Source organism: Ascaphus truei, chromosome 17 (genome assembly GCF_040206685.1).
Source record: "Ascaphus truei isolate aAscTru1 chromosome 17, aAscTru1.hap1, whole genome shotgun sequence".
Taxonomy (NCBI): Eukaryota; Metazoa; Chordata; class Amphibia; order Anura; family Ascaphidae; genus Ascaphus; species Ascaphus truei.
This window is the reverse complement of record NC_134499.1, coordinates 11,744,979-11,771,591: the sequence shown is the minus strand read 5'-3', so window position 1 is coordinate 11,771,591 and position 26,613 is coordinate 11,744,979. Positions and strand designations below refer to the sequence as shown.

Sequence of the window (26,613 nt, the reverse complement as noted above, 5' to 3'; positions counted from 1 at the left end):
TGTGCACGTGCATATGTATGTGTGCGTGCATATGTATGTATGTATGCGTGCATATGTATGTGTGTGTGTGCATATGTATGTGTGTGCGTGCGTGCATGTGTGTGTGTGTGCGTGCGTCTGTGTGTGTATATGTATGTATGCACGTTCGCGCATATGTGTGCGTGCATATGTGCGCATGTGTGCGTGCATATGTGTGCATATGTGTGCGTGCGCGCATATGTGTGCATATGCGCATATGTGTGCACGCATATGTGTGCCTGTGCGCATATGTGTGCGTGTGCATGCATATGTGTGTGCGTGCGTGTGTGCGTGCGTACATGTGTGCGTGTGCGCATATATGTGCGTGCGCGCATATGTGTGCGCGCGCGCCTATGTGTGTGCGCGCGTGCCTATGTGTGTGCGCGCTTGCCTATGTGTGTGCGCGCGTGCCTATGTGTGTGCGCGCGCGTGCCTATGTGTGTGCGCGCGCGTGCCTATGTGTGTGCGCGCGTGCCTATGTGTGTGCGTGCATATATGTGTGTGCGTGCGTGCATATGTATGTATACAGTATGTGTGTGTATATATATGTGTGTGTGTGTGGTGTGTGTATATATGTGTGTCTGTGTATATGTATGTGTATATAGATAGATGCATATGCGAGTGCATATGCATGTATGTATACACACACACACCTTTTAGAAATATCTGCAACTATCATTTAGTGCGTAGGTGCAGTAAAGTTTGACGCGGCAGTGAATTTTTCCAGCGTTTATCAGGAGAGAAACGCTGAGATTGGAGGGTTACCATGGCAAACTTTTTAAGTTAGGCTTTCAGGCCTACGTTTAAATAGCTCTAAAATGTCAATACAATCTGTACGGAGCTTCACAAAACGGCAACGAATGCGTCAGACCCTGAGAAAGGCGGGGGGTCTGTTATCTGATGATCAGCCTCTGCCATTGCTGAAAATCCTGGTGGGTTTCACAAAGACTGGGAGAAAATAATGTAGCCACGAATAAGGGTGAGGTCCCAGTCAGCACTGTGGCACGGATTTACTGGGGGAGTTTGAACGCACAGCGCACAAAGTTACTGGGGCCGCCCCCTAAAAGGTGACAATCTTTTTGATGGCCCACAGCGGGGCGTATACCAGAAGGGTCAAAAATAGGAAATATCAGGAAATAGGTACCAATGCACAACCTTTCAACTCAGCCTATTTAGCAGGTACCTTTTTGTGGGTACTAAAATACCCATTGTACCGATTCCTGCCAGTGTCACCGTGTCGTCTGCTCTCAGCGGTTGCAGCCCTGGACCTTTAGCTCATTAGAACAGCTGTCAACGGCTCCCACAGCTGCACGTAAATGTGCTGAGCCCTTTTAAAGCGGCAATCCAAGCGGCGATTAATGGGGTTCAGCTCGGAGACCCCCTCTTCAATCCTGGGGGGGGGGGGTCGGGGGAAGAGCTTGGACTGCTCCTTTAGTATTACTGGGACTCCGCAGAACGCCAAACCCCTTATTTATAACGCGCCAAAATATTCCAAGTACAGCGTGATACGGACCGCGCAGAAAAATACGATTGCGGCGGTCGAGCTTTAGACACCCGTCTATATTATTTGGAACGTTAAAACATAACATTTATTAACCGTTTATTAAATTAAAATCGAATGGCAAAAAAAGAAAAAAGTTTTAAGTGTTACAAGATTTTACTGTGGGATCCCGTATAAAAACGCGGCTGTGTAGAGCTGGTCGCGTTGCGGTTATATCTGCGGCTAAGCTGCCCGCTCCCCCTTACCTGAGTCCATGGCACATGGCAAGTGGTAGCAGCAGGCACAGCCCTTGTTGTAGCAGCCCAGGGTGGCTCCAGTCTCCTGGCAGCGAGAACACTTCTAAGGGAGAGATACATAGGGGCATTGTAAAGGCTCAAAGGAAAAAGGCTTATATTCTTATTCTATAAACCCCAGAGCTGTACCGCCCGACTTCCAGCTCCGGCGACCCACTGGTTATCGAGATAACTACTGGGTTAATAGCCTGTGCCGGGACTTAAGCCGGAGGAAACAATATGGCCGGTTACATTTACCGGATCCGCCGACGCCTAGACTTCCTATTGGTCAAAACAGGGGCAGCCGTTATGCGTTCAACATTGGGAAACGCCGGCAAGTAAGGCGGTAACCATCTCAGGACACGGGGAAGAGATCGCGCTCACTGCTTCTACTTCTGTTTGCGTCACTGAGGGCTGCCCGCCGCCATGTGATCCCTACCGCAGGGGGATCACGTGGTCGGGATCCTGGAAGACAGACGGGACTTGGGTGCCACCGGTCTTTCAGCGCCATATGGGCTAAGTGTATCAATTGTACAGGGCTCAGTTATCCAGGTGTGTAATGACTGCTGTGGAATGACTGCGCATGCGCCTGGCTCGTACAGAACACGCTGCCTGCCATCACTGTGGAATCCTTGCTGTCCTTAGGCACTTTGGTGTAGCTTTAACAAGTTCCCACCTATCCCTTTTTTTCAAAATTCATTTTGGCTTGAAAACAGACAATACCGGGCACACGGCCGAATGGGGGGGATCCATCGCACACCTTCACTCACAGGCGGATTGGGAGCTTCTCATACAGGGCGGTACTATGATCTGACAGCAAAGCGTTCACTTTGGTCCACATTGGGACTACACCTTGCATTCCAACAGCAGTACGCACATCTTTATGTATAGAGCGCCCACTGTGTACTCAGCGCTTTACAAAAGAGAGAATCCAGTACAGGGAATTAGAACACGGTACGTGCAATAGAGAAGGACATCCCTGCCCCAGAGAGCTTACAATCTAAGCGATCTGTTTGAAGGTGCAATCCAATGTAGCCCCCCCCCCCCCAAAAAAACCCACAACCATTTGTAAAGAATTTGACACCACTAATTGGCTTCCCTACGCCTTTGGGTGCCGGGAGAGTGGGATCCAGAGTACACCGCCGCTTGCGGTACTGATCACATGGTCAAACAGCCCCCGTTGACATGAAGGGGGCACCCAATCTCCTGCTCGAAAAAACAGCATGGCGGCCTGTACATTAAGGCCCCTACCGTGTCATGTCATTCGTTTTGTCCTTCAGGGCCGTGTCATGGGGTTAAAAGGTTAAACTAATGCAACCATTATAAAAGCAACATTTCTGGGTGCTTCTGTTTCTTTGGAAATTAAATTACAAAATCGCATGTCAGAGCAGGAGCGGTCATCTCCGTCCTCAAGGGCCACCAACAGGCCGGGTTTTAAGGCTATCCCTGCTTCAGCACTGGTGGCTCAATCAGTGGCTCAGTCAACGACTGAGCCACCTGTGCTGAAGCAGGGATAGCCTTAAAGCCTGACCTGTTGGTTGCCCTTGAGGACTGGAGTTGTTCACCCCTGTCTTAGGGAAGGCAGAATGGGGGACTGTTTGTTAGCCAAGTGATCTCTTTCCCCTTATTCCCCCCCCCCCGTCCTTATCAGAGAGGCAATGTAGATAAGGGGAAGGGGAGAGAGGGGGCTCTGCCTGTGCAAACTCTTGTAGAACGCACAGTGACGTCAGACAGAAGGGAGCAGCCGGAGATCAAACCCCCTCCCAAGTCTCAGCTCCCCGTGTTTACATAGTAACTTTACAAAAAGATTTAAAAATACTAATGGGTGTCAGATTTGGGTAAAGACCAGGCAAATCACCCACATGTCACCCCTTAAACAAGTCACTGCCATTACTTTGGCTCGAGAGTGATTACCCCTTTACCTACCAACGATACAAGCAGTAATGCATTATTTTGGGAAATTTGGGCTTTCTGGACTCAAACTATTGCAATGCGTTGCTGGCCCCTCTGGCAGAGAAGGGGTGAAACAGAGCAATTAGGCAGGGTGTGCGCGAGTGAGATCTGCACTCCAGTGGTATTGTATGCGTTTGACAGTGACGCAGGCAGAGAAGTGTGTGCGTGGGAAGCTTGCTATGCATCTGCTTTCCTTCCAGTGTAGCAATGCTGGGCGTGGAAAGTAATCGCCATCCCGGGGCTGCCACCCCAATCACTAACATATGGCGAATCTGGTGGTCCCAGTGTGAATCTCTGCAGGAGGACGCACGGACACTCACACTCTCACACACACACACACACTCTCTCTCACACACACACTCACACACACTCTCTCTCTCACACACACACACTCTCACACACACTCTCTCACACACACACACACACACACACACACACACACACACACACACACACACACGCACACACACACACGCACACACACACACGCACACGGCATTACTGTATTCTAAATACTATATTACTGCATGACATGTTAATGTATTCTAATTACTTTGCAGTAAATGCTATATACACCATACTGTAATCCCGTGCAGCAATCCAGTATATTATAACATAATATAAAGTATATACTATGGCTATGCTACTGTATATTATATACTACACGTCCGTATTCTATAAACCATTTGCTACAAGGTATACAGAATACAGTCGTATAGCATTACAGCTTTCTATATACCGTGTTAACGGGTGACATTCCTGTATTCTCTGCACCATATATCTGTAAGGTTTCATGGACCGCAGCAGTACTGTATTTTGCCGTTGTATCCCATACGCTACAATACTTTACAGAAGAGAAATGACAACCCCCACATCTGGTTCATTGTGATATTCAGAATGAAGGTACTCACCATCTCTCGGGCAATATCCACCGCCTCCTGCAGCCCGTACAGCCGGCCACACACCAAGTAGACACCGTTCGCCCATAGGACACACCCCTCGTGCATCCAGAATTCATTGCTGTCGAGAGGTAGTTGGGGGATTTGAAATCCTTGCTCGGGGGCTCCATCTGCGGCAGTGGCGGACGGCCCGCTAGAGTCTATAGGGGTCAGTTCGCAAGGGTCAGTGGTCTTCCGGTGAGAGGGTACAGCGAGCCTGGAGGAAGTACAGTCCCCTGAGCGGTTCCGGCGTTTGTACCGGGGGTGAGCAGACAAGCTGCGCTGCTCCCGGGCCTGCTGCTGCTCTTCCTCCTCCTCCTCCTCATCATCAGAGTCAGACTTGGAACCGTCGGAAGCATCTTTGTGTCGTACCTTCACCTTCCTGGGTGTCTCTGATGGTTTTTTGGGAGGGGGGTTTTTGGATAGGGTGGATGCATATTCTTGGGTGTAGAAGGGACCAAACAGGTCTCCAAGATTCTTGTAGTTGGCCCACTTGCCACAAAGACAGCAGACAAGGGGACCCATTGTTGTGGACTCTGTGACTGCTGGTCCTTGGACCATGAAATTTGAGGTCGGCAGGGCTTTGCTGTCGGTGCTGGGCTGTGGGGATGTTGACCTTTGGCCCTTGCGCCCAGATGTCAACTTTTTCCAACGCTGTTCTTCCTCTTCAGCATTGAGGATCATGCAGGACAAGCCCAACTCCTCTTTGTTTTCCACGTGGATATAAGGGAAAAAGGACTTGGCTTTGGTGTCAGTCTTGTCCAAGGGTTGGCTGGCATATTTCAGTTTGATCTCTGGCTCTATGGGGGCAACTATGAGTGCTGCCTGCTTGCTCCTCCTCCTCCTTGGTGCCCCAGTAGGCTTTCTCCTCTCTCTCCTCCTCCGCTTGGGTTTAGGCTCTGACTCTGAGCCCTGCTCAACCGTTGGCTCCTGTTGCAGAGGAGTGGATGATGCCAGCGTTGGTGTGGCAGGAGGCTCCTCCTGCTGCAGTTGCTGGATCTCCTCCTGCTGCTGCTGTTGCTGCTGCTGCTGCTGTTGTTGCTGCTGCTTCTTCTGCTTGTTGACGCTGCCAATAGGTCGTCCTTTCTTCTTCCCGGATGGGAAGTAACCTTTCGGAGGCATGATTTCCAGTTTTGGGGTTATAGGACATGGAATCCCTGCAAGCTTCACGTCATCCGCAGCCTCACATGGCTGCACTTGGGGCAAAAAGCTTTTCGGTTCCAAGGCTGGCGAGGCGTCTCTCCCTTCCAAATAATGGTTAGATATCGGCTGTGTTGGAGGTCCAGATTGCTGAAGTTCTTTGGTGTCCATGAACTGCTCATCAACTTCCTTTTTAATCTTCTTTTCTTCACGGATAGCCCAGGCTTCAGGGGACTTAGGAGAAAGTACCTTGACCTTTGTCTCTTCGATATTAGGAATATCTGGCACTGCTTCCTCTGATCTTTCTCCTGATTCCTGCTTGGATCCGTTGCCAACCTCTGGGCCCTGGCTTTTGAGGGACAGGATGTCATCCAGTGTTACGGCTTCGGCTGCACACTCTGCGCTGCTTGGGGCAGCAATTCGGCGCACGTTAGGCGAAGTTATCTTCTGCACAATGGCCTCCAGTTTTAGGCCCCTTCCTTTCCGGGGAGGAAGGATTTTGGTCTTTGCTGGACTAGAAAGAGACATTTCTGGTGGACTTCTCTGCTCAGGGCCGCCTTTGGACGGTTCTTCCTTGATGGAGGAGCACTCACTGTCTTGGCCTCTTGAGGGTAAAACATAAGATCCAGGTGTCTTGTCAGACCCTTCTTTTGCTGCAGGCATGGAGGGGCGTCCTTTGTCATCAGGTGGCTGCCGCTTACTGGGGATGGGGGAGATAAAAGAACGTACTCTCCTTCTCATAATTAGAGGGTTGTGGTGCGATTGTTCATCAGGGCCTGGAGGCCGGTGGGCATTACATCCAGGTTTGGGCAGGTCAGCTGATTCTCCAGGTCTGGGTCCATGTGTATCCGGTTCCCTAATGGGACTGAATGGCTTCTGATTGGTCCCCAAAGGGGATCCAATTTTCTTGACTGGAGAGGCTTGACGGCCCATGTTCCAAGTGGTCGATTCTCCTGGTGGCGTCTTCTGATTATTCCGTTTCAGCTCCAAGGTTGTCAAATTAGTGGGGCCCCCTTCGCCTACACGCAGCTGACGACTAAAATCTAGGTTGCTAGGATCATGGTAAGGACCTGGTTGGCTGTAAGCTAAACCCTCATTCTCACTCCTGCCTGGGCTGCGAACATGAAATTGCTCCTGTCTGGGGCTTTTGCGCTGTGTTTCCTGTCGGTGTTGCGAGGCTGAGAGTATAGCTTGGGCTGAGTTTCCCAACCACTCCTTATATTCCTCCGGCTGGTACATCTGTCTTTTGTAATGCAGAGGCGAAGTGAATGCCGGGTGAGGTTCCCCATAGGAACTTGATCTGGAGTTCGTATGATAAGCTAGAGAAGAGTTATCAGCATTCTGAAAGAAAGCAGAGTAGAAGGCTTCCCGACTTGCTCGCTCTGAAAGACTCAGTGTTGGGTTCATGTGGTGAGCTTCTGTCGGACCTCGGCTTCTCCCCTGAGACATCTTCAACTTGTCTCCAAGCTCCTGAGACTGTGAAGTTGACCTTCCCCGAGATCCCATTCTCCCAGTTCCCCTTCTAGGATGTGGTGCACGGCTATTGTGTTGACTATAGTCCTGATTGGGGTCAAAGGTCATGGATCTTGGACTGGCGTTAGTCCTAGGAGATTCCTGCTTGGTGCTATATGACATGCAATGATCTCCTGTTCGCTTTCTGTGCATCTTTGGAGGCTCAATGTCTTCTCCTTTAAATGCTCCACTCTGGTTGCTTGATTTGGAGTCCAAAGACAGCATTCCACTGGGTAGAATTACAGACTGACCAGCTCTGATATCAGACCTTTCTTGTTCAGGGCCAACATGGTGGGAGCTGGTGGGGTCACGAACAAGTTGCCTCAGCGGGGAGATGTCGCAGATTACAGACCTCCTTTCGGATAGACCACCCCCAGGTTCATGGCAGGAGGCTGGTGGCTCCACCTCAAACTTTCTGGGCACTGGGTAGTCAGCAAGGTTAATCTGTTTAATTTCAGGAGCCGACTTTCTATCCCATGGGCCCCAGTGAGGCGTTTCCAAATGGGGTGCTAGTGCCTTGCCAAGAATGTTGCGGTTGGGTAGCTCATTGGTCTGGCCCATGAGAACGTTGGGTCTCAATCCCGCTTCAGTACTTCCGGTCGCGGCTGGAGGCTCCTGTGTGCTTCTAGCATATCTTCTTTCCTGCTGATGGTGTCCCTGCAAGACCTCCTGCAAAAGGCTGGGAAACTTCTCTCTCCTCCCTGCTCCTGGTTTCCTATCACTCTGCCCTCCGAAGCCTCCTGTCTCTTGGTTTTTGGGATGTGGAGGCAAGCTGCTGGAATTTCGGGAACCTGTTGACCCTTCCTTGAAGCCAAACCCCAAGCCCACAGGAGATTTAGTAGCCTCTGTTCGTGCCCCGATAGTTGTTGTGGCAGGTAATGAATGAGAATCAGCGGTGCTAGGTTCTCCATTCTGGCTGGTAGCACAATCCCCGGCATTGTCCTCTTTAGCTGTTTCAGACACCTCAGACTGTGGTGTTGGCTCAACTTCCTCATTAGTTGGTGCATGAACCTCATTAACCACCTTCTCTGTCCTGTTGGACACTGTCTCCATGGAGACTATCACCCCCACAGACTTTTCGCTCGCCTTGGGCACTTCTTGAAATGCCTCTGTGGTCTCCGGAACAGTCTCCGCTTCTTGCACTGGAGTCTTCCCTGGGGGCTCAGTCTGCCACACAGGGGCGGGCGACGAGGCTGTCTTTTCAGAGGAAGGTCCCTTGTATCCAGCTTCAGAGCTAGTGCTCTGCCCACTGAGCTGCCTTACCCTCTCACCAGGGTCTCCTGAACTGCTGCAGCAGCTGCCATCCACGGACTCAGCCATTGGAGACTTGAGCTGCTCTTCCGCCTGGGAGGAAGTCTCAGAGTTGGCACAACTGTCAGTCTTCCTTGAAGTCCGCTTCCCGCTCTTCTTGTGAGGGACCAGGGCATCAGAGAGGAGCATATGCTGGACCGTGTTGGGTAAGTTGGCAACTTGGCTACTCAAAGCGCTGAGGCTGCTCAGACCTGGATCAGTCAGACGCTTCTCTGGGGGCCCTTCTCCAAAACTCTTAAATCCTCCAGCATGGGGGTTAGGGCTTAGCTGTGGCATCATTTGCAAGATGCGGTTTCTGGATGGCAGTGGCACATTGCCCTGTACGCACTGGAGGTTGTCACCGCTCGTCATCAGAGGTGATGGGGTGGAGCTGCAGCTTGGAGACTGGACCACTGAGGCAGCCGGAGACGGATTGGAGATGGGGCTGAAGTTCTGCTGGAACTGCATTGGGGAACGTACAGGGACCTCTGATTGGCTGTACTGTGCAGTCTGGCTTTGCAGGGGCAATTTAGTAGAGTTGGAGTACTGCATGACATGAGGAGATTGCTGCTGTTGCTGCTGCTGTCCCTGTCCTTCGCCCTGTGGCAATTTAGATGCCTCAAAGTTTTTCAAGTGCTGGCTGGCATAACTGCTATATCCTTGTTGTGTCCCGTAGGAAGAGCCAGACATATGGCTCTCGTACGGAGAGCTGGTGTTACCAGGACTGTAAGCCTCGTAGTTTGCCCCCGACTGTCCAAATCTCTGAGAGGGCGGGAAAGAGCTGGAGGAGGAGCCTGCAGGAGGCTGGTAGTGTTGTCCAAACTGCCCCACACGTAGCTGGTACCCCGCAGGTGAGCTCAGGGCGGCAGAGCGCTGTAAATGTGCTGCGCCCGTGGAAGCCGGAGGGTTGCTCGATTGCGGCAGGGGCTGGTGTGACTGATAGAGCTGTTGCCGCAGCTGTGGACTGGAGACGTGAGATGGGTACTGGCCCCCGCCAGGAGAAAAGGAGCCTGGGAAATCCTGCGAGTACTGGGACAGGGTGCCAGCTGCAGAATGCTGGCCTGCAAATTGGCTGTGATGCCCCTCTCTCCCGTAATGGGTGCCAAAGCCTGCGCTACTGCTGCTGGTGCTACTGTTCCCTTGCAGCAGCCCGTAGCTCTGTACTGGTCCAGATGGACGTCGCTGTGGGGTCTGGTTTCCAGACGGGTTTCCCTCCTTGTTGCCCAGATAGTAGAAGTCACCCGATTCTTTGCGGTAAGCTTGGTAACCCTGCAGGCTGGGGCTCTCGGCCGCGGGCATCCCTGCTGCCGAGCCTGCCCCTCCGCGCCGTCCGCCATAACTGCTCTGGAATAGCTGGGCCTGCTGCCGCGGGCTGTACTCTTCCAGCCTGGATGGAACGTGAGCTTCCGGGGGGTAACTCTGCTGGTTGCCGTGGTAACTGCTCTGCTCGCGGAAGGACTGCATGGCGTCAGGGAGACGGCCCTCGCTTCCTGCGGAAATCACACATGGAAAGAAAAAGGAGACGGATTAGAAAATTAATAGAACAATCCTGACTGCGAACGCTGCAATAAGGTCTCCAACGGGGCAGACCTGAGGTGGGAATAACTGGCTTAAAACCCAGTGGTAAATCTTTGTCACTTACTCCCTTTGCCATCACTAACTAAAACAGAGGCCACCATGATGCTACAGGAGCATTTTGTATTGCGAGTCTGGAAATCACCCTTTTGTCTTGGTGCTTTAACCCTTTGCTGAGGAAATCAGACTGTGTGTGTCACCTTTCTGTGCGAGCCCAAACAATGCAAGGGGGCGGGACAAGGGAGAGATAAGGGCAGCGAACCCTGCCCTAAAATTCAAGACATTTACAAAAAGGGATTTAAATATATTTATACTTGGCAGTTTTTAAGCCAATCACCTTTTTCAACCTATAAAAAATATCACTGGTCTCAGTTCAATTTAAAGTGTGTGCGTCTCCCATTTATTGTTATATTTTTGTCTTCTGAGATTATATATATATATATATTAATTATATATTCTATTTATTTGTTTTTTAGTGTATAGGTTTATATTTCTTTATAATCCGAATATAAAGTATATGACAGTTATACTTTTCCTGGAATTAAAACAAAATGGCTGATTTCATTCAACCCTTAGAGTGTAAGCTCTGTGGGCCAGGGATTCCTTTTCCTAATGTTACTTTTATGTACAATGTGTTTATTTCTATTAGGTCCCGTGGGTTACTCCTGCGAAGCGCTGTGTACATGGGAGGCGTTCCATAAATCAACCTATACATACACAAAATAGGCTTATACAAAAACAGCTACATTCCAGCACTCGTGGACAGCTCTGCTTCTTTAATAACTTAACCCTTTCCTGTCCGTGTGACATGCATGTTACCTGCCCCTCTGAGCGCTTAATATCTGTTTAAAAGCCCAAAACCTCATTCCTAAAAGAAACTCACAGTAGGTCCCATATTTATAAACCACAAAAAAAAAAAAAACATAACAACAAAATCCAAGAAAAATCTGTCTTTCTCGGAAATGTAAAAAGAATGCCGGGCGATCTAAAAGTTCATTATGCGATTTGGATGAAAAAAGAGAAAAGCTAAGTGGAGCAAAATGTAACCCTTTCCATCCCAGAGCAACGTGTTGTTGGCTCTGTCTGCAAGAGGGCTAAGTGTTAGTCAGATAAAAAGCGCAGCCATTGTAGGTACTATAGAAAATGGAATAAATATGAGCAAATGTCTGGAGGGCATATACATATACATACATACATACATACATATATATATATATAAATGCATGCATACGACTTCTTAAAAGAAAAAGCCTGTATTTAAAATAATAGCATTTCAAAATAGTTTGGCAAATATAAAATGTATTTCTGTTATTAGATTTGTTTAGAACCGCAGCAAAATCTATTTTCTTTACGTTATTTTGCTCTTTCATTGGAGTATTAAACTACATCTTTAAGGAGCAATTCAAGCAATATCCTACGTGGAATATTTTTTTTTTTTTTTTTAAATAATTCAGTTCTGTAGTATTAGATTAAAAAAAAATCCCCCAATTCAACCCTTTGCCATTTCTAAGCATCTGAGCATCCTGTGATTTATACAGCAGGTTTTAGCCACCTCCACAAGCTCTGTGTAACACTTCCTGTTTGTGATCATTTGTTGCCAATATTGCCAGCAGTTTAAGCTGCAAACTGTAACAATAGATAATATTACCTTAGTAATATCATGATACATTGTAGCTGCTGAGTTACACTGACAGAAGAATTATGTGAAACTGAAAGGCGGCCATTAAGCGAACCCCGGGAAGCAGGATCTTTGCTGAACGATCACAGGAGAATGAATAGATCGGCAGCTTAGGTAATTAGTTTTTAATAAAGGTAATCAAATATATATATATATTTTTTTTTTTAATTAAGTGCCACTTGGACTGCTTTTCATGGTTTTTTTTAAAACACATTTCCCCTAGGTTTAAAGCAGGGGGTCTCCGGAGATGAACCGTGTAAATTTCAGCTCCGGGGACCCCCTGCTCCCCGAGATTCTTCCCTCCGTAGGTGCTACCAGTATCTCATGCATGTTTAAAGGTCACGCGTCACATAAGCCAATAGGAAGCCACGATAGGTGATGTCACGGCTTCCTATTGGCTAGCGTCATGCAGGAACGGAAACCGCTATATTGTTCGGCCAGCTAGGGCTGCTCCCGGCATGACCTACGGAGACAAGAATCTCAGGTAGCAGGGGATCACTGGAGCGGAAATAAACGCGATTCCGCGCCGAAGAACCTGTGTCCCGCCTAGTACAAAAAAAATAAAAATCTAGTCGGAAATTGCTAATGTTTTTTCCATTTTTAATAGGGTGTCAGATAAATCAAACATTTTTTTTTTTTTTAAATGGATTGTGTCCAGCCAGAAAAAAAAAATATCTACTTAAGACGGGGGGGAAAAAAATAATGCATTTTTAAATTCTTAATCCAAAAAATAAATAATATTTAGCCTATTTAAAATATATGTATTTTTTAAAATTAAAACAAACAAAAAAAAAACAGCAATTTTCCATTACCCAATAATAAAATGACTTATCGTAAACAAGATAATTAGGGATTCCGGTTATAACTGAAAAAAACACCGCCAACTGATGACCTTGCACTTTCATTATTAAAATTCCACCTCTGGTTGCAGCCTCACGGGGGAGTATAGAAAGTAAAAAAAAGAGGTGCTCTGATAAACACCAAATTCAAATGCATGTAAAAAAATGTTTGTCCATCAACACGGATGTTCTCCCCCCTCCCAACACCCCCCCCCCCCCCCCCAATCCAGAATCCCTAACGCTCATGTTTTACTTCAGGAGTAATCGTTTAGCATTAAGAAAGCTGCCTGGTTTGTGGGTTCAAACCCCAGTGCCGTCTCCTTGGCCAAAATCCCTGTGCCTCAAGCATCCAAATTAAAAATCGTCAGCTCTTCTGCGTAGGGACTCACTAGACCCGACTCCATTCTCTGCGCTATGTACCCGTTCTGCGCCCCCCCCCCCCAAAAAAAATAAAACAAACATTTTATATTACATGCATCACAACTACATTATCTGCATCTACATAGCCGATATCGACAAAAATAGGAGTTATCAGTCCACCGAGCGCAGCAGAAAACGGCGTTATTGCTAATGTTTAACGGGTGCACGGCGCGGATCGCTCCGCGTAACGTACCTTTTATCCCCCTGCACACATACATACATACATACATACATACATACAAACATACATAAAATACAGGTAGGGACATCCGCTTCCCCCTTCAAATAGGGGGTGGTGGGGTAAATAAATGGACTTAAGAAGCCACCCCTGCCCAATTAACCCCTCTGCGGCCAGAGAGGCCTGCAACGCATTGCTCTGCAATGCGTTGCAGGCCTCTCTGGCAGCAGAGGGGTTAATTGGGCAGCGTATAATGCAGCAAGCAACTCTGCCACCCCAGCATCCTCTGCTGTTCCATCCCAGCATCCTCTCCTGTGCCCTCCCACCCTGCCCGTCCTCCCAGCGCTGCCCCTGCCACCCTCAGTCCTACCTGCGATCTCTTTTCTCCCTAGCTGTATCTGAGCTGTTGCACACACAGCAGCACGGCCATCCTCTGACATCACTTCCTGTATCTCTTTTTTTTTTTTCTTCTCCCTCCCTTCCCAACTTTATTGCCAACGTCAACCACGGACATGGAACACACCATGCTGAATTCCTTATGGGATGTTGGAAGACCTCATGTCCCGCTGGAAATTAATTAGTGTTCTTGTTTGTTTGCAATAACGAGCAAGTTTTTTTTTTTTAATTGGGATATTTCCAGGCTATGCAACACGCTCACCCAATGGGATCAGCTGTGCGGCGGGACCATACTCTCTCCTGATGTATACGCCATCCCACAATGAGCAGCCACTTTACGTTTCAACATGGCCCCTTATTCCCTGTAGAGCGTAAGCTCCTCGGGTAAGGACTCATTAGATCTCTGTATCTGTTTGCGCTGGTCTGTCCTTACTTATGTCATTCTGCTAATATGATTTACAGAGGGAAGCAGCGGCTCAGTGAGTAAAAACACAGATTGTGACACCGAGGTTCAATCCCCAGTGTCGGCTCTTTGTGACCTTGGGCAAGTCACTTTATCTCCCTGTGCCTCAGGCACCAAAACATAGATTGTAAGCTCCACGGGGCAGGGACTGTGTAACGATTTGCGCACTATACTGTAATTGTGACGCGCTTTGTCTCTCGTTGGGAGAAAAGTGCTATTTACTGAAAATATCCCTTTTAATAATAAAAATATGCACATATCCTAAAAACAAAAACACATTTATATCATTAAACATGTGGAAGACTGTACATATATAATATAACTAAATATTTTCCTTAAAAATAATATATATATATATCTTATAATATGCCTTATAATATTCCAGGCAAAAGGTGACACATTGTGTGCTCATTTGCAAGTCATCTCACAGAATCCCTTTCTGCAATGGGAGCACACATACACACACACACACACACACACACACACACACACGAATTACCATTCTATAAATTAAACTGCATATTTCCTGAAAATATCCTTTTTTTTTTTAAATCAATCAAATCTGCCTTTTTCCTATAAAAAAAAGCAACATTTTACATAATTAAAATCTGCCTATTTTCTGCAAACATCCATTTTTTTTTATCATTAAAATATGAAATTTCCTGAAAATAGTCCTTTTCTTTCCTGAAAATATATATATTTTTTGATAATGAATTTGCTTTTCACGAATATAGCCCTTCTTATAATAATCCCTGAAGTAGTCTTTACTTCTATAGAGCATTTGACGTCAGTAAAAGAACCTAGTCTGCCCATTTATAATAAAAATAAGACTATTCCCTGGAAATAAATCTTTTTTTTCTATAATAATGATGGTCATATTTCCTGTAAAGTCTCTTTTTTTTTTATAATACAAATATTAATATCCCCTGATTTTTTTTTATATATCTATAAAAAATAGTTTTTAATGTGTTCGAGTTGTGATATTTAGAAGTTTTAAATGATGATTGTCAGGTTTTAAAGGAGCAATTCAAGCAGTTTTTTTTTTATTTTCTTATTTTTTAACATAGGATTGAAGCAGGGGGTCTCCGGAGCTGAGCGCCATTCATTTCAGCTCCCGGGACCCCCCCCCCCCGCTTTCCGTGATACAGTCCCCCCGTAGGGGGTGCCAGTATCTCGGCCATATTTAAAGCTCCCGCATCACGTCGGCCAATAGGAAGCCGGACTTGATGTCACGACTTTCTATTGGCCCGCGGGAGCATTGAAACTCTGCCATTACTTGAGCCCTGTTAGCCGAGCGGAGACTGGCATCTAGTATAGAGGTCTGTATCTCCGGAAGCAGGGGGTCCCCGTAGCTGAAATTAATGGGAGTTCAGCTCCGGAGACCCCCTGCTTCCACTCTGTTAAAAATAAAAAATACATCCCCCTCCAAATAAAATCACCCACTTGGATAAGCCTCTTTAAACACATGCTACAATAATCGATGCACTTCGATGTAGATTGTCAGCTCCTTGGAACAGAGACCTCCTCAGTTTGTCCTGACATACAGTATATGATCTCTTTTGTCATACAATGTTATACACCAACCAAGCAAGCTCTCAATGCACCTAAGGCCGCGCTTATAGTGCCGGCGACGTCGCCCGAAAACAAATGCATTGCCACCGCGTGCGCTTATAGTAAGCGCGACGGCGACAATGCGACGGAGTGACGTCGCGAAAACTGGTAGCCGGCAATATTTTATTTTTCAAGGGCTGTCGCCTCACGTGAAAGCCCCTGAACCAATCAAATGCCAGGAAACCTGCGACGCAGCCGCACAGTGAAATATAACTTTTGCCTGTGGCGACGTCACCCGTCGTGTCGCCATCGACAGCACTATAAGCGCGGCCTAACCCATAACCTGACCATATTGTCCCCATCCCTACTCACCAACCAAGCGCTCAATGCATCCAACCCATAGCCTGACCATAATGTTTCCACCCCTACTCACCAACCAAGCTCTCAATGCACCTAACCCAGCGGTGCGCAATCTGTGGGGCGCGACCCCCAGGGGGGGCGCGAGACTGCCGACGGGGGGCGCGGGGTTTACAGAGGCCCCGCGCGCTTCCCGAAGGCACTTAAATTAAGTGCCGGGGGAGCTGCAGAGCCTCTGTAAACCATACTTACCCGTGGCTCCGGCGGCTTCCTCCCGGCGTCGCCATGGCAACGCGGCGTCAAAATGACGCTGCGAGGTCATGTGACGTCACATTGCTATGGCAACGTGACGTCATTACGCCGGTGCGAGGGTAAGTTGGGGTTGGGGGGGGCGCGGGAGTGAGGGGACAGCCGGCAGGGGGGCGCAGGGAAAAAAGTTTGCGCCCCCCTGACCTAACCCATAGCCTGACCATAATGTTCCAACCCCTGCCCACCAACCAAGCGCTCAATGCACCTAACCCAGCGGTGCGCAAACTGGGGGGCGTGCAAGATTATTCAGGGGGGCGTGGGCGGTTGCAGGGACCGCATGCTCTTCCCCCAAGGCATTTAAATTAATGCCGGGGGATTGCGTGAGGCCTCTGCAACTTCACTTACCTTCTCTTCGATGACGCGTCGCCATGGCAACGCGGCGTCAAATGACGCAACGGGGTTATGTGACGTCACGTTGGCATGGCAACGCGACTTCACGTGACCCCGTGGCGTCATTTGAAGCCGGGCGCCGAAGAGAAGGAAAGTGAGGGGGGGGGCGTGAGCAGAAAAGATTGCGCACCGCTGACCTAACCCATAGCCTGACCATAATGTCCCCACCCCTACCCACCAACCAAGCTCTCAATGCACCTAACCCATAACCTGACCATAATGATCCTACCCACTACAAAGACATCTTAACAATTACTCTATAATGTAATCAATATGTAACCACACCTTTGTTTGACTAACTCCTGTACAGCACCCTAGATAAGGGCTCTATATAAATGTTGTTATAAATAAATATTGGCCTCCCTTCCATGCAAAGAAAAAAATTAATATAATATTACTGTCTTCGAACAGCTCCCTAAATTTCTAGATAGCCGTTTCATCAGCGGCAACCCACAGACTTTAATGGGATAAACACATTGGTTCCCCCATACACTTCAGTAGCATCCCCCTCCTACACGCGTTTCCCATATAGACATCAATTAATAGGGTGCCCATATTACGCACACCAATTGCCCATACAGACTTCAATAGGTTCAACCCCTTAAAGTCAGAAACCCCAATTATTAACAAATGTAATGCTCGATGCGCCCCACCTGACACCAGAACTGTGATTCACACAGGCCTGCTCCATTGTGCCCCTTCCTTTTAGGATGTGGTATAGTGCTTACATGAACGTGAGCCGCGCAGGAAATGGAAGCCCGATTAAAATTAATAGGCACCTATTTGTAATCTGTTTTATTTCCCCGATCATAAGTGTTTTTCTTGTAAACAGCTTCATGTAACCCTTCCAGTGCCAGGTGGTGTGGAACATTGCGTTGAGAAATGTTACAGACTCCCAGGCACTAAGCACAGGTTACCTGAGCTAAATAAGAAAGGACGGAATCACTGTATGAATCATCAAAATATACAGACACACGAGCAGGGCCCTTACCTTCTGTATCTGCGCACATTTGTGATGTCATTCTGCTTATGTAATATGCATACCTGTACCCACCATTGTACCGCGCTGCGGGATATGTTGGCACTTTACAAATTATATATATCTGTACTGTGTTAGCCGAACTTAATAATCAAAAACGAATAGTCAATACTGTTCTGTGGCTAACGAAATGCTTCTATGTGTGCGAGCTTCGAGATACACTGATCTCTTCTTCCGGCGGTGTTACAATGAATGAAGCCAAAAAAAGGTTTTTACTTTAAAAAAACAGTGCATACTGGAATGTGATCTGTGATTGAAGCCTATCTGTGTGTGTGTGTGTGTGTGTGTGTGTGCTGTAGGTATTTGCTGCAGGACTGAGCAGTGTGAGGGAGGTGTGTGTGTGTGCTGTAGGTATTTGCTGCGGGACTGAGCGGTGTGAGGGAGGTGTGTGTGTGTGTGTGTGTGTGCGTGCTGTAGGCATTTGCTGCAGGACTGAGCGGTGTGAGGGAGGTGTGTGTGTGTGTGTGCGCTGTAGGTATTTGCTGCGGGACTGAGCGGTGTGAGGGAGGTGTGTGTGTGCGCGCTGTAGGCATTTGCTGCGGGACTGAGCGGTGTGAGGGAGGTGTGTGTGTGTGTGTGTGTGTGTGTGTGTGCGCGCTGTAGGTATTTGCTGCGGGACTGAGCGGTGTGAGGGAGGTGTGTGTGTGTGTGTGCGCGCTGTAGGTATTTGCAGCGGGACTGAGCTGTGTGAGGGAGGTGTGTGTGTGTGTGCGCGTTGTAGGTATTTGCTGCGGGACTGAGCGGTGTGAGGGAGGTGTGCGTGTGTGTGTGTGTGCGCGCTGTAGGCATTTGCTGCGGGACTGAGCGGTGTGAGGGAGGTGTGTGTGTGCGCGCTGTAGATATTTGCTGCGGGACTGAGCGGTGTGAGGGAGGTGTGTGTGTGTGCGCGCTGTAGGCATTTGCTGCAGGACTGAGCGGTGTGAGGGAGGTGTTTGTGTGTGTGTGTGTGTGTGTGTGTGTGTGTGTGTGTGTGTGTGTTGTAGGTATTTACTGCGGGACTGAGTTTGAATGCGAAGTTGAATGAGTTGGAAAACAGGACACACACCTCTCACACCGCTCAGTCCCCAGCAAATACCTACCACACACACACACACACACACACACACACACACACACACACACACACACACTTCGCCCTCAAACTGCTCAATGCCGCAGCATATACCTACATCACACACACACACACACCTCCCTCACACCGCTCAGTCCAGCAGCAAATACTTACAGCACACACACGCCTTCTCCCTCAGCAAATACCTACAGCACACACACACACACACACACACACACTACTTCTCCCTCACACCGCTTATTCCCGCAGAAAATAACTACAGCGCACACACACACACACACACACACAGGCCACTGAAAATGAACCCCTGCGCTGTCACAGCTGTGTGCTGCTGGTTAATCCCACTGCACAAATTCACTAACACCAATACACACAAACACTGATACACACACACACACAAACCGTGGCGGATTTAGCTTTTTGCCGCCTGTAGGCTGGGGAGCGGCCCTTCTCAGCGTACGACGTAATTACTCAACGATGCCTCGTTGCCATGGCAACGCGATGTCACTTTGTCATGGCAACAGACATCACAATGGCATGTGACGCTACAGGGGGGGGCCTGCTACAGAAAAGTTGAGAGAGAGACACAAATTGCTTCCCAAAAAATTGCTGCCCTATGCTATAGTCCTCTTAGCCCTATGGGAAATACACACACACGGTCTATAATTCCTGGTATTTAAACGCCTGCGCTTGCGCAAGTCAATTGGAAGCCGCAATGGATGACATCACGGCTTGCTATTGGCCTGCATCACGCAAGCCATTTAAATGACCATTTTGTTGGCCGAGTGCAACGCATTACTTTTGATATAAAGTATCTCAGAAAACGGGGTTAACGGAGCTGAAAGTAACTCGTTCCAGTATCGGGGACCCCCTGCTTCTCATCCTGGTAAAAAAAAAAAAAAGGAGGGTCAGTCTGCTTTAGCACCCTGAAACCACACACACACACACACACACACACACACACACACACCTAATATGGCTTCTCACAGAGTGTCGGGCGAGCGATGTCTGAAGGCTGCTGGGATAAGGAAGATGTGCTGGGCAGCGGACATGATCAATGTCTGTCCATTGGTATTCAGCGGAACTCCCCTCCCTGAGCCACTGCACTAATGGTGAAATTTGCTCCTTTCCCCGCACCCCCGTCAAAATTTGCAATTTCCTCTACTAACCCCCCCCGAGTCAGGGCAGTGTGAGTGATATCATCAGATTGGAATTTGAAAGTGTCATTCGAGTCTGTCAGTCATATTGTTCTATCCCAGGCTGCGGGGATGGTCTCTCACTTGGTAAAATGCAAGAAAGGCAAGAAGTTGATTTGAGATTTTTCCATCCCAGAATCCCGTGCGTCTCATCTTCAAGGTTTATTGGTTTACCAAATATGGATAGTGACATCAAACTGGGATTAAAGCGTCACCCGGTTCCATCTCTGGCTTCTGATGTTACCATGGTAACCTTTACCCGGCACTGGGCTCCGATAACTCCATTTTAACCTCCCGGACACTAATCCAAACGCTTATGTTTCTTTTGAACGGCGCAGCGGATTTTGTAAATAAAAACAGCATTGGAACGGCGAGGAGAGATCTCTTAAAAGAGCAGTTCCAACGGCTGTTTGTTTTGTTTATACCACATCTACTGGTTCCTGAAATACTTAGCGGGGAAAATAGCGTTAAAAAAACCAAAAAAAACAGACATCACGGGGGACTATATTCCAAATTTCTCAGCACGATTATAATACTGCCAACAAATCCTGCTCCAGCATGAGCAACAAACACACCTGAGAACGAGAGGATCGACCATAAATAACAGAGCCAAAATCTATAGCAAATAAACCTGCCCTTTAATACCCGCAGGCAACAGCATGGAATTTTTCTAATTTGCCACAGTATCAATGTAAAAAGATAAAATAATAACCCCTTCTGATTGAAAATGTTAAAGTGGCAGTCTGCGCGGATCACTTTCCCCCCCCCCCCATATTTTTAAATATTTTCTTCCAAAAGAGCTCGTCTTGCTCTTTCGGGGGATGTTTTTATTTATTTATTTTAAATCCGCCGCGGCGTTCAGGGGACAAGCGCGGTTGAAATGTTGGTTGTCCAGGGAGTTTAAAATGGAGCTCTCCCCCAGAGTCCAGTGCCGTCTAAAGATTGCCATGGCAACCTCACACACTAAAGATTAAGAAAATTATTTTTTAACAATAACATTTTATTTTTTTATTTTTAAAGGAGCAGGACGTGCGCAGGGGGCAAGATGCCAACATTATAGGAGTTTCTGGGGGGGTCAGAATTGCAGCGTAAATATAAAAAAAAATATCTTAACCCATTGAGGACTCCTCTTCTGTTTCTGGGTTAAGAGCCGCCGCAGTGACGTGACCGCGCTTTGCCGGAGACCCAAGGTTTAAATAACTATAAAAAGTATATACCGGATAAGCACTCAATAGAAAAAAAAATGAAAAATGTTATTTAAATATTTATATCATATATCCATAGCAAAATAACACAGCAATTTAATTTGGGAGGGGGGAGGGGGGAGTGTCGACGCCCCTTGGCAACCAAGGGGGTAAAAAGGGTGGTTTGATACAGTCGTACAGTATCAGGGCGAAATCCCTAAAAAAGAAAAGAAAAACAATGACAGACTGATGATTGAACAGACGTGTGACTTAAACCATTGTCCCCGTCACGGGTGGCATTTCCTCCCGCAGACTCTAAAGCTCCATATTATAAGTCGGAGCTATTTCAATGCAGGTTACCGTGGAAACGACAAGGCCGCAGCCTCAGCTAGTAGTAGAGCTGCTTTGCCAATTACATCTTTATTTCCCCTTTTCAAACGGTACTTTGCCTTTTTTTTTACTACTACTACTACTACACATAATAAAAAAAATATGCTCGTAAAACCACATGAAAAGGAAGTGAATTTTTAAAGGGGATTTACACAAGCGGACGGAATTTTTCCCATTCCATGTTGTAACAATTAACTTCTTTTAAAAAGAAATAAATAAAAAGAAGGCTGTTCACATGCTGCACTTGTATGTTGATACCGAGTATCTTTCAGCTCTTTCAGAAGCTAGTTTTTTCAGCTCTTTCAGAAGCTAGTTTTTTTTATTTTAACCGCCTTCCCCTTGTATTTTCCCCCCTTTACATGGGTGGGTAGCAGGAGGTTTCCGGAGCTGAAATGCTATATTTTAGACCCCCTGGTCCCCGAGATACATCACTTCCAGGCCAATAGGATGCCGATACGTCATGCGTCACAGCTTCCCATCCGCCTCGTGTGACACACGGCATTTATATGCGCATTATATATTAGAAACATTGAATTTTATTGCGGCGTTCATTGAAAGCGGTGAACAGAAACTAAAATGGCCGTTCCTCACTGCTCTTAAAAATCGCATATTTCAGGGGTGGCCAACTCCAGTCCTCAAGGGCCTCCAACAAATCAGGATTTAAGAATATCACCGCTTCAGCAAAGGTGTCTCATTCAAAATGACGGTGCAAGTGATTGAGCCACCTGTGCTGAAGCAGGGATATCCTCAATACCCAACGTGTTGGTTGCCCTTGAGGACTAATTCGACACCACTGGCCATATTCCATCAGGCGTGGCAACGTCCGCATGTTCCAAAAGTTGGAGAGCCCAGGGATTACAAAATGGCAGCAGGGAGCACGCTTACCTTGCAAAAATGGTGTGGTGGATCGCTTGTGGAAGGCCTGTTGTTTTTTTCTATATAGGTGGGAAGCAAGGGGTCTCCGGAGCCAAAAACGTCGTTAATTTCAGCTCCAGAGATAGATGGGATAGAATAGACAATACCGTTCTGTGGCTAATAAAATGCTTTTATTTGTGCGAGCTTTCGAGATACACTGATCTCTTGTTCCAGCGGCGGTGTTACAATGAATAACGCAAGAAAGGTTTTACTTACAAACATTGCATCTTGGAATGTTATCTGTGACTGAAACCTATCCCTCCTCCCTGTGCAGTATGTGATTTATGACTAGAGGTGTCAAATGGTCCCTGAATATGTGTGTGTGTGTGTGTGTGTGTGTGTGTGTCCCTATCCCGTTTCACCTATGTAGTAGCAGCCCCCTGGGCATTTCATGCACATGATGAGGAACCCGACATTGCTGGAGGAACAGGTGAAGCTTCCTCTGATTTTGTACTCCAGATTCCTGTGTGGTATTTGTATAGTTAAACCAATCTTGCTTTATTCATTGTAACATCGCCGGAAGAGATCAGTGTACAGTATCTCGAAAGCTTGCACAAATAAAAGCATTTAGTTAGCCACAGAACGGTATCGTCTATTCATTTTTGATAATTAAGCTCGGCTAACACGGTACAGATACCTCTACATCTATATCTCTCTCTATATATCTCAGCACTCAGATTAATCATGTCCTATGTCCCTTCAGGTTTATCCATGCCAGGTATATAATGCTAATAAATACACAGCGCACTAATCTTACAAACGCTGAAACAATTATACTACCATTGGAACTCATAATATCGTTAAAAAATGCCATCCAGTGCTGGTATAATTGGTTCACGTTTGTTGGATTATTACGCTATGTACACACACACACACACACACACACACGATTCCCATGATGTTAAACACGCCGGTGTGCGCTTCCCCGCAATTCTCCTATTAACCTCTTCTGTGCCCTAATGACGTACGGTGTACATCAATGAAAGTGCCAGGTCCTTACGCCGTCGCATCCAGCCCGACGGTCGGCACAGAAACAGCATAGCGTCATCGCGCCGAAGAGCGGCCCCCACGTGATGCAGAACTGCCGTAATGTCCGTGGTCCAACCCTCTGGCACAGGAAGGGTTAAAAGCAGAGATCCCAGCACAATTTAAAAATTTATTATTATTTTACCTCCTTGGAACATGGGGTTGCAGTACCACCATTTTTTTCAGCTCTGAAGAATTCTTCCCTCCCCCCCCCCCCACCGATAATCAGTGCTCCTCATGTAAAAATCAATATTGCCCCAGTTACCATCCAATAGGAAGTTGCCACCAATGACATGGCGGCTTCCTATTGGCCCATGTACCTGTCGACATCTGGCTGCCATACGGTTTTCCGCCAGGAGGGAATTTTAAACACAGTACTTTCACCGGTAAGTATCTCAGGAGCCATAGGGTCCTCCAAACTTAAAATAGCATGGATCAGGGGCACTAAAAAGACCTTCCGCTTCCAAAAATCAATGAATAAAACCTCTCCCCAGCGGGATTGCTGCTCTAAGTCATAAGCACATCTTCAGCATGCTACCACGACATTAAAAAAACAGCCCTCGGTCTTATTCACCATTAAACAAATATAAATGTATAACTCTTATTACCATTGCCAGTTTGCAGGCCCCTCGGACAGCGAAGGGTTAAAACCTTGAAAACCACCTTTTATGCTTTCTCCCTGGCAAACGTTTCCACCCTTGTCACCGTGTGACCGATACGATAGCTTCTTCACGGAGTGGGTGAAACTGCGGCGTGGCAATTCATTTAGAGATAAACCCCAGCGCGCGTTACATGACCCCAGCGTGTGCGCATGCCTTTCCGATACACAGCTGACCCCCCACCGCCCCCCAACAGACGTCACATTCAAAGGACCGGAATCTGTGAGGATTTGAGGTTCGAGACCCTGAAATCGCATTTTAACCCTTTGGTTGGCAAGGCCCTTCCGGAAAAGCGCAGTCACCTGATTGCGGCGACCCTGAACCCAGAAACAGAGTTGTCCTCTTTTGATCATGTCCCGTGCTCCATAGGAACCCTTATTACTTCAAATACTGCTCTCTTGAATGGAGTCAAGGCTGGCCTTAACACCGCCCCCCCCCCTCCTTCCCCCCCCCCCCGCCCGGAGAAGTAGGTATGGGTACTTACCCTGCCGATTCTATGAAGTGCAGCCCTCCCCCTGCAGAGTAGCGGCATAATGATGTCACGTCGTCGTGGCAACAGAGCGTCATGTGACGTCACAGCGGCTTTTTGACGTCGGGTCGCCATGAAGACGCGACGCTGCAGGAGGAGGGCCGCACTTCAAAGATTCGCTTTGAGGGCCGGAGAACGTAACACACTTTTTGCCTCTCCGGAGGACCCCCGCTCCCTCATCCAGCAACCTCCAGTCGGGTGAAAGTTGGACCCCGGCGTCGACAGGAGGAGGGAGAGAAGGGAGCGTAAGGAGCGCAGGGCCCAAGGCAGCCACCTTGCCCCAAGGCCAGCCCAGGTTTTAAAAATGAACAATAAGCGTTGGAAATGGCGAGAAGAGATCTATTAAATGTCATTTACAGAAATGTTTTTTTCCCGGGTTAGATGGCACCCTGCGTTCAAATGGAGCGCAGTGCATGATCTAACCAGCGATGAAACGGAGGAGGAGGATCCCTCCACTCCGTTTCCTTCAAAATGGCCTCCGCAGTCACATGACCACTATTGAAAGGGGGAGGCTTGCTATATTTAGCTCTGTGCTCCACCTCCCTCCGGACACCGAGAGACTTACGAGCGTCCCCTTATCGACATTTAAATGTTCGTCCAACAGAAAGTCGCAACGCCATCTCCCCCAGTGACATTATGGCTTCCTATTGGCCCTTGGGACCCGCGAGATTTGGCAGCCATTTAAACGTTAACCAAATGTGGTAGGAAAACACTTCTACGTTATTTAGAGAGCCGGGGTGTTCCAGGAGTTACAATTCGGACCATGCAGCTCCAAAAGGACCCCCGTTCAAAGTCTGTAAAAGTAAATACATTAAAAAAAAAAATCAATTAAAAATAAATAACTCTGTGTAGGCCGGATTCCTGCTCTAAACAGCTGTAATTTTTCGGGGTCACAGTGGAGAAAGGAGTATGGATGTTAGCATATGATCAAGTCAATTATGTTTGCCTCCCCAACCCTCCTCCCCCCCCAAAAAAAACAGCGTTTGCCCCACGTATGGGTAGCGTCTGTACGCGGTCGATTGTAGAGACTTTAGCAATCCTCTCTCCATGGCAACACCGAGGCAGTTGGAGAGAGAGCTGCCGTACATGTTAAAATCCAGGCGCTTAGCGGTGCTAATTACACCCTCCTTATACTGCAGCACACGCCGGGCTCAGCTCTGCGTCACAGGCTGCGTGCCAACCTCCAAGAGTTTAGCATTAACCCTTCTGGGTGCCTGAGGACGAGGTTACTCCCTCGCGGGGTCCGACGCTACATCAGGCCCAAGGGAAGCTTGTTCTCGTCAGGTTGGATCCCGTCCCGAGTAACCGTGGAGCGCAGGAACGCCACCTGAAGTGTTGGGGAAATGGGAGGAGGACGACGACGATTCCTCTGCCATTTCCGGGGGAATGGCTCGCCGAGCTCAGGTGACCGGGCTGTGCGGGAACACTCTGGCACTCAAAGGGTTAAAGGTGTAGTCCCAAATAGGATCAAAAGAAACGTGTGTGTATGTGTACGTATACATATATACATATACATCACACACTGTATGTAATCTCAAGTATAGTCTCTCTCTCTCTAACGCCGGCCAGTCAAAGGCAGAGGACTCTTCGCTCGTCCCGTCCTCAGTGGCACCGCAATCACGTGGCCGTTCCCGAGGGGCACTGCCGTGGTCGCAAAGTGCCAGAGGCGCCCTGATGTGGCGTCCCCTCCGACACACGGAGTTAAAAAAAAAAAAAAAAAAAAAAAACATAATAATGATATTATTTCTGACATTATACCCAACGCTGCACATAGAGGTTTGCAGTTCCTGCCCCAAAGAATTTACCATTTAATATCGGCGCCT

General features: G+C 47.8%; 1 protein-coding gene across 3 annotated transcripts in view; it reads right to left on the bottom strand.

Annotated features, from left to right (window-relative positions):
• Nucleotides 1–26,613, bottom strand: part of TCF20 (transcription factor 20) — a 52,111-nt gene that overhangs the window by 14,860 nt on the left and 10,638 nt on the right. For 2 of the 3 annotated variants that reach the window (XM_075573948.1, XM_075573950.1), the window contains exons 1-3: nt 13,685–13,781; nt 4,656–10,114; nt 1,765–1,858 (exon numbers count right to left, since the gene is read on the bottom strand). In XM_075573948.1, the coding sequence (XP_075430063.1) occupies nt 1,765–1,858; nt 4,656–10,114; nt 13,685–13,754 (5,623 nt within the window). In that variant the 5' untranslated portion in view covers nt 13,755–13,781. Of the gene's footprint in view, nt 1–1,764; nt 1,859–4,655; nt 10,115–13,684; nt 13,782–26,613 lie in introns of those variants that run through there. The other variant, XM_075573949.1, reaches the window with a different exon arrangement.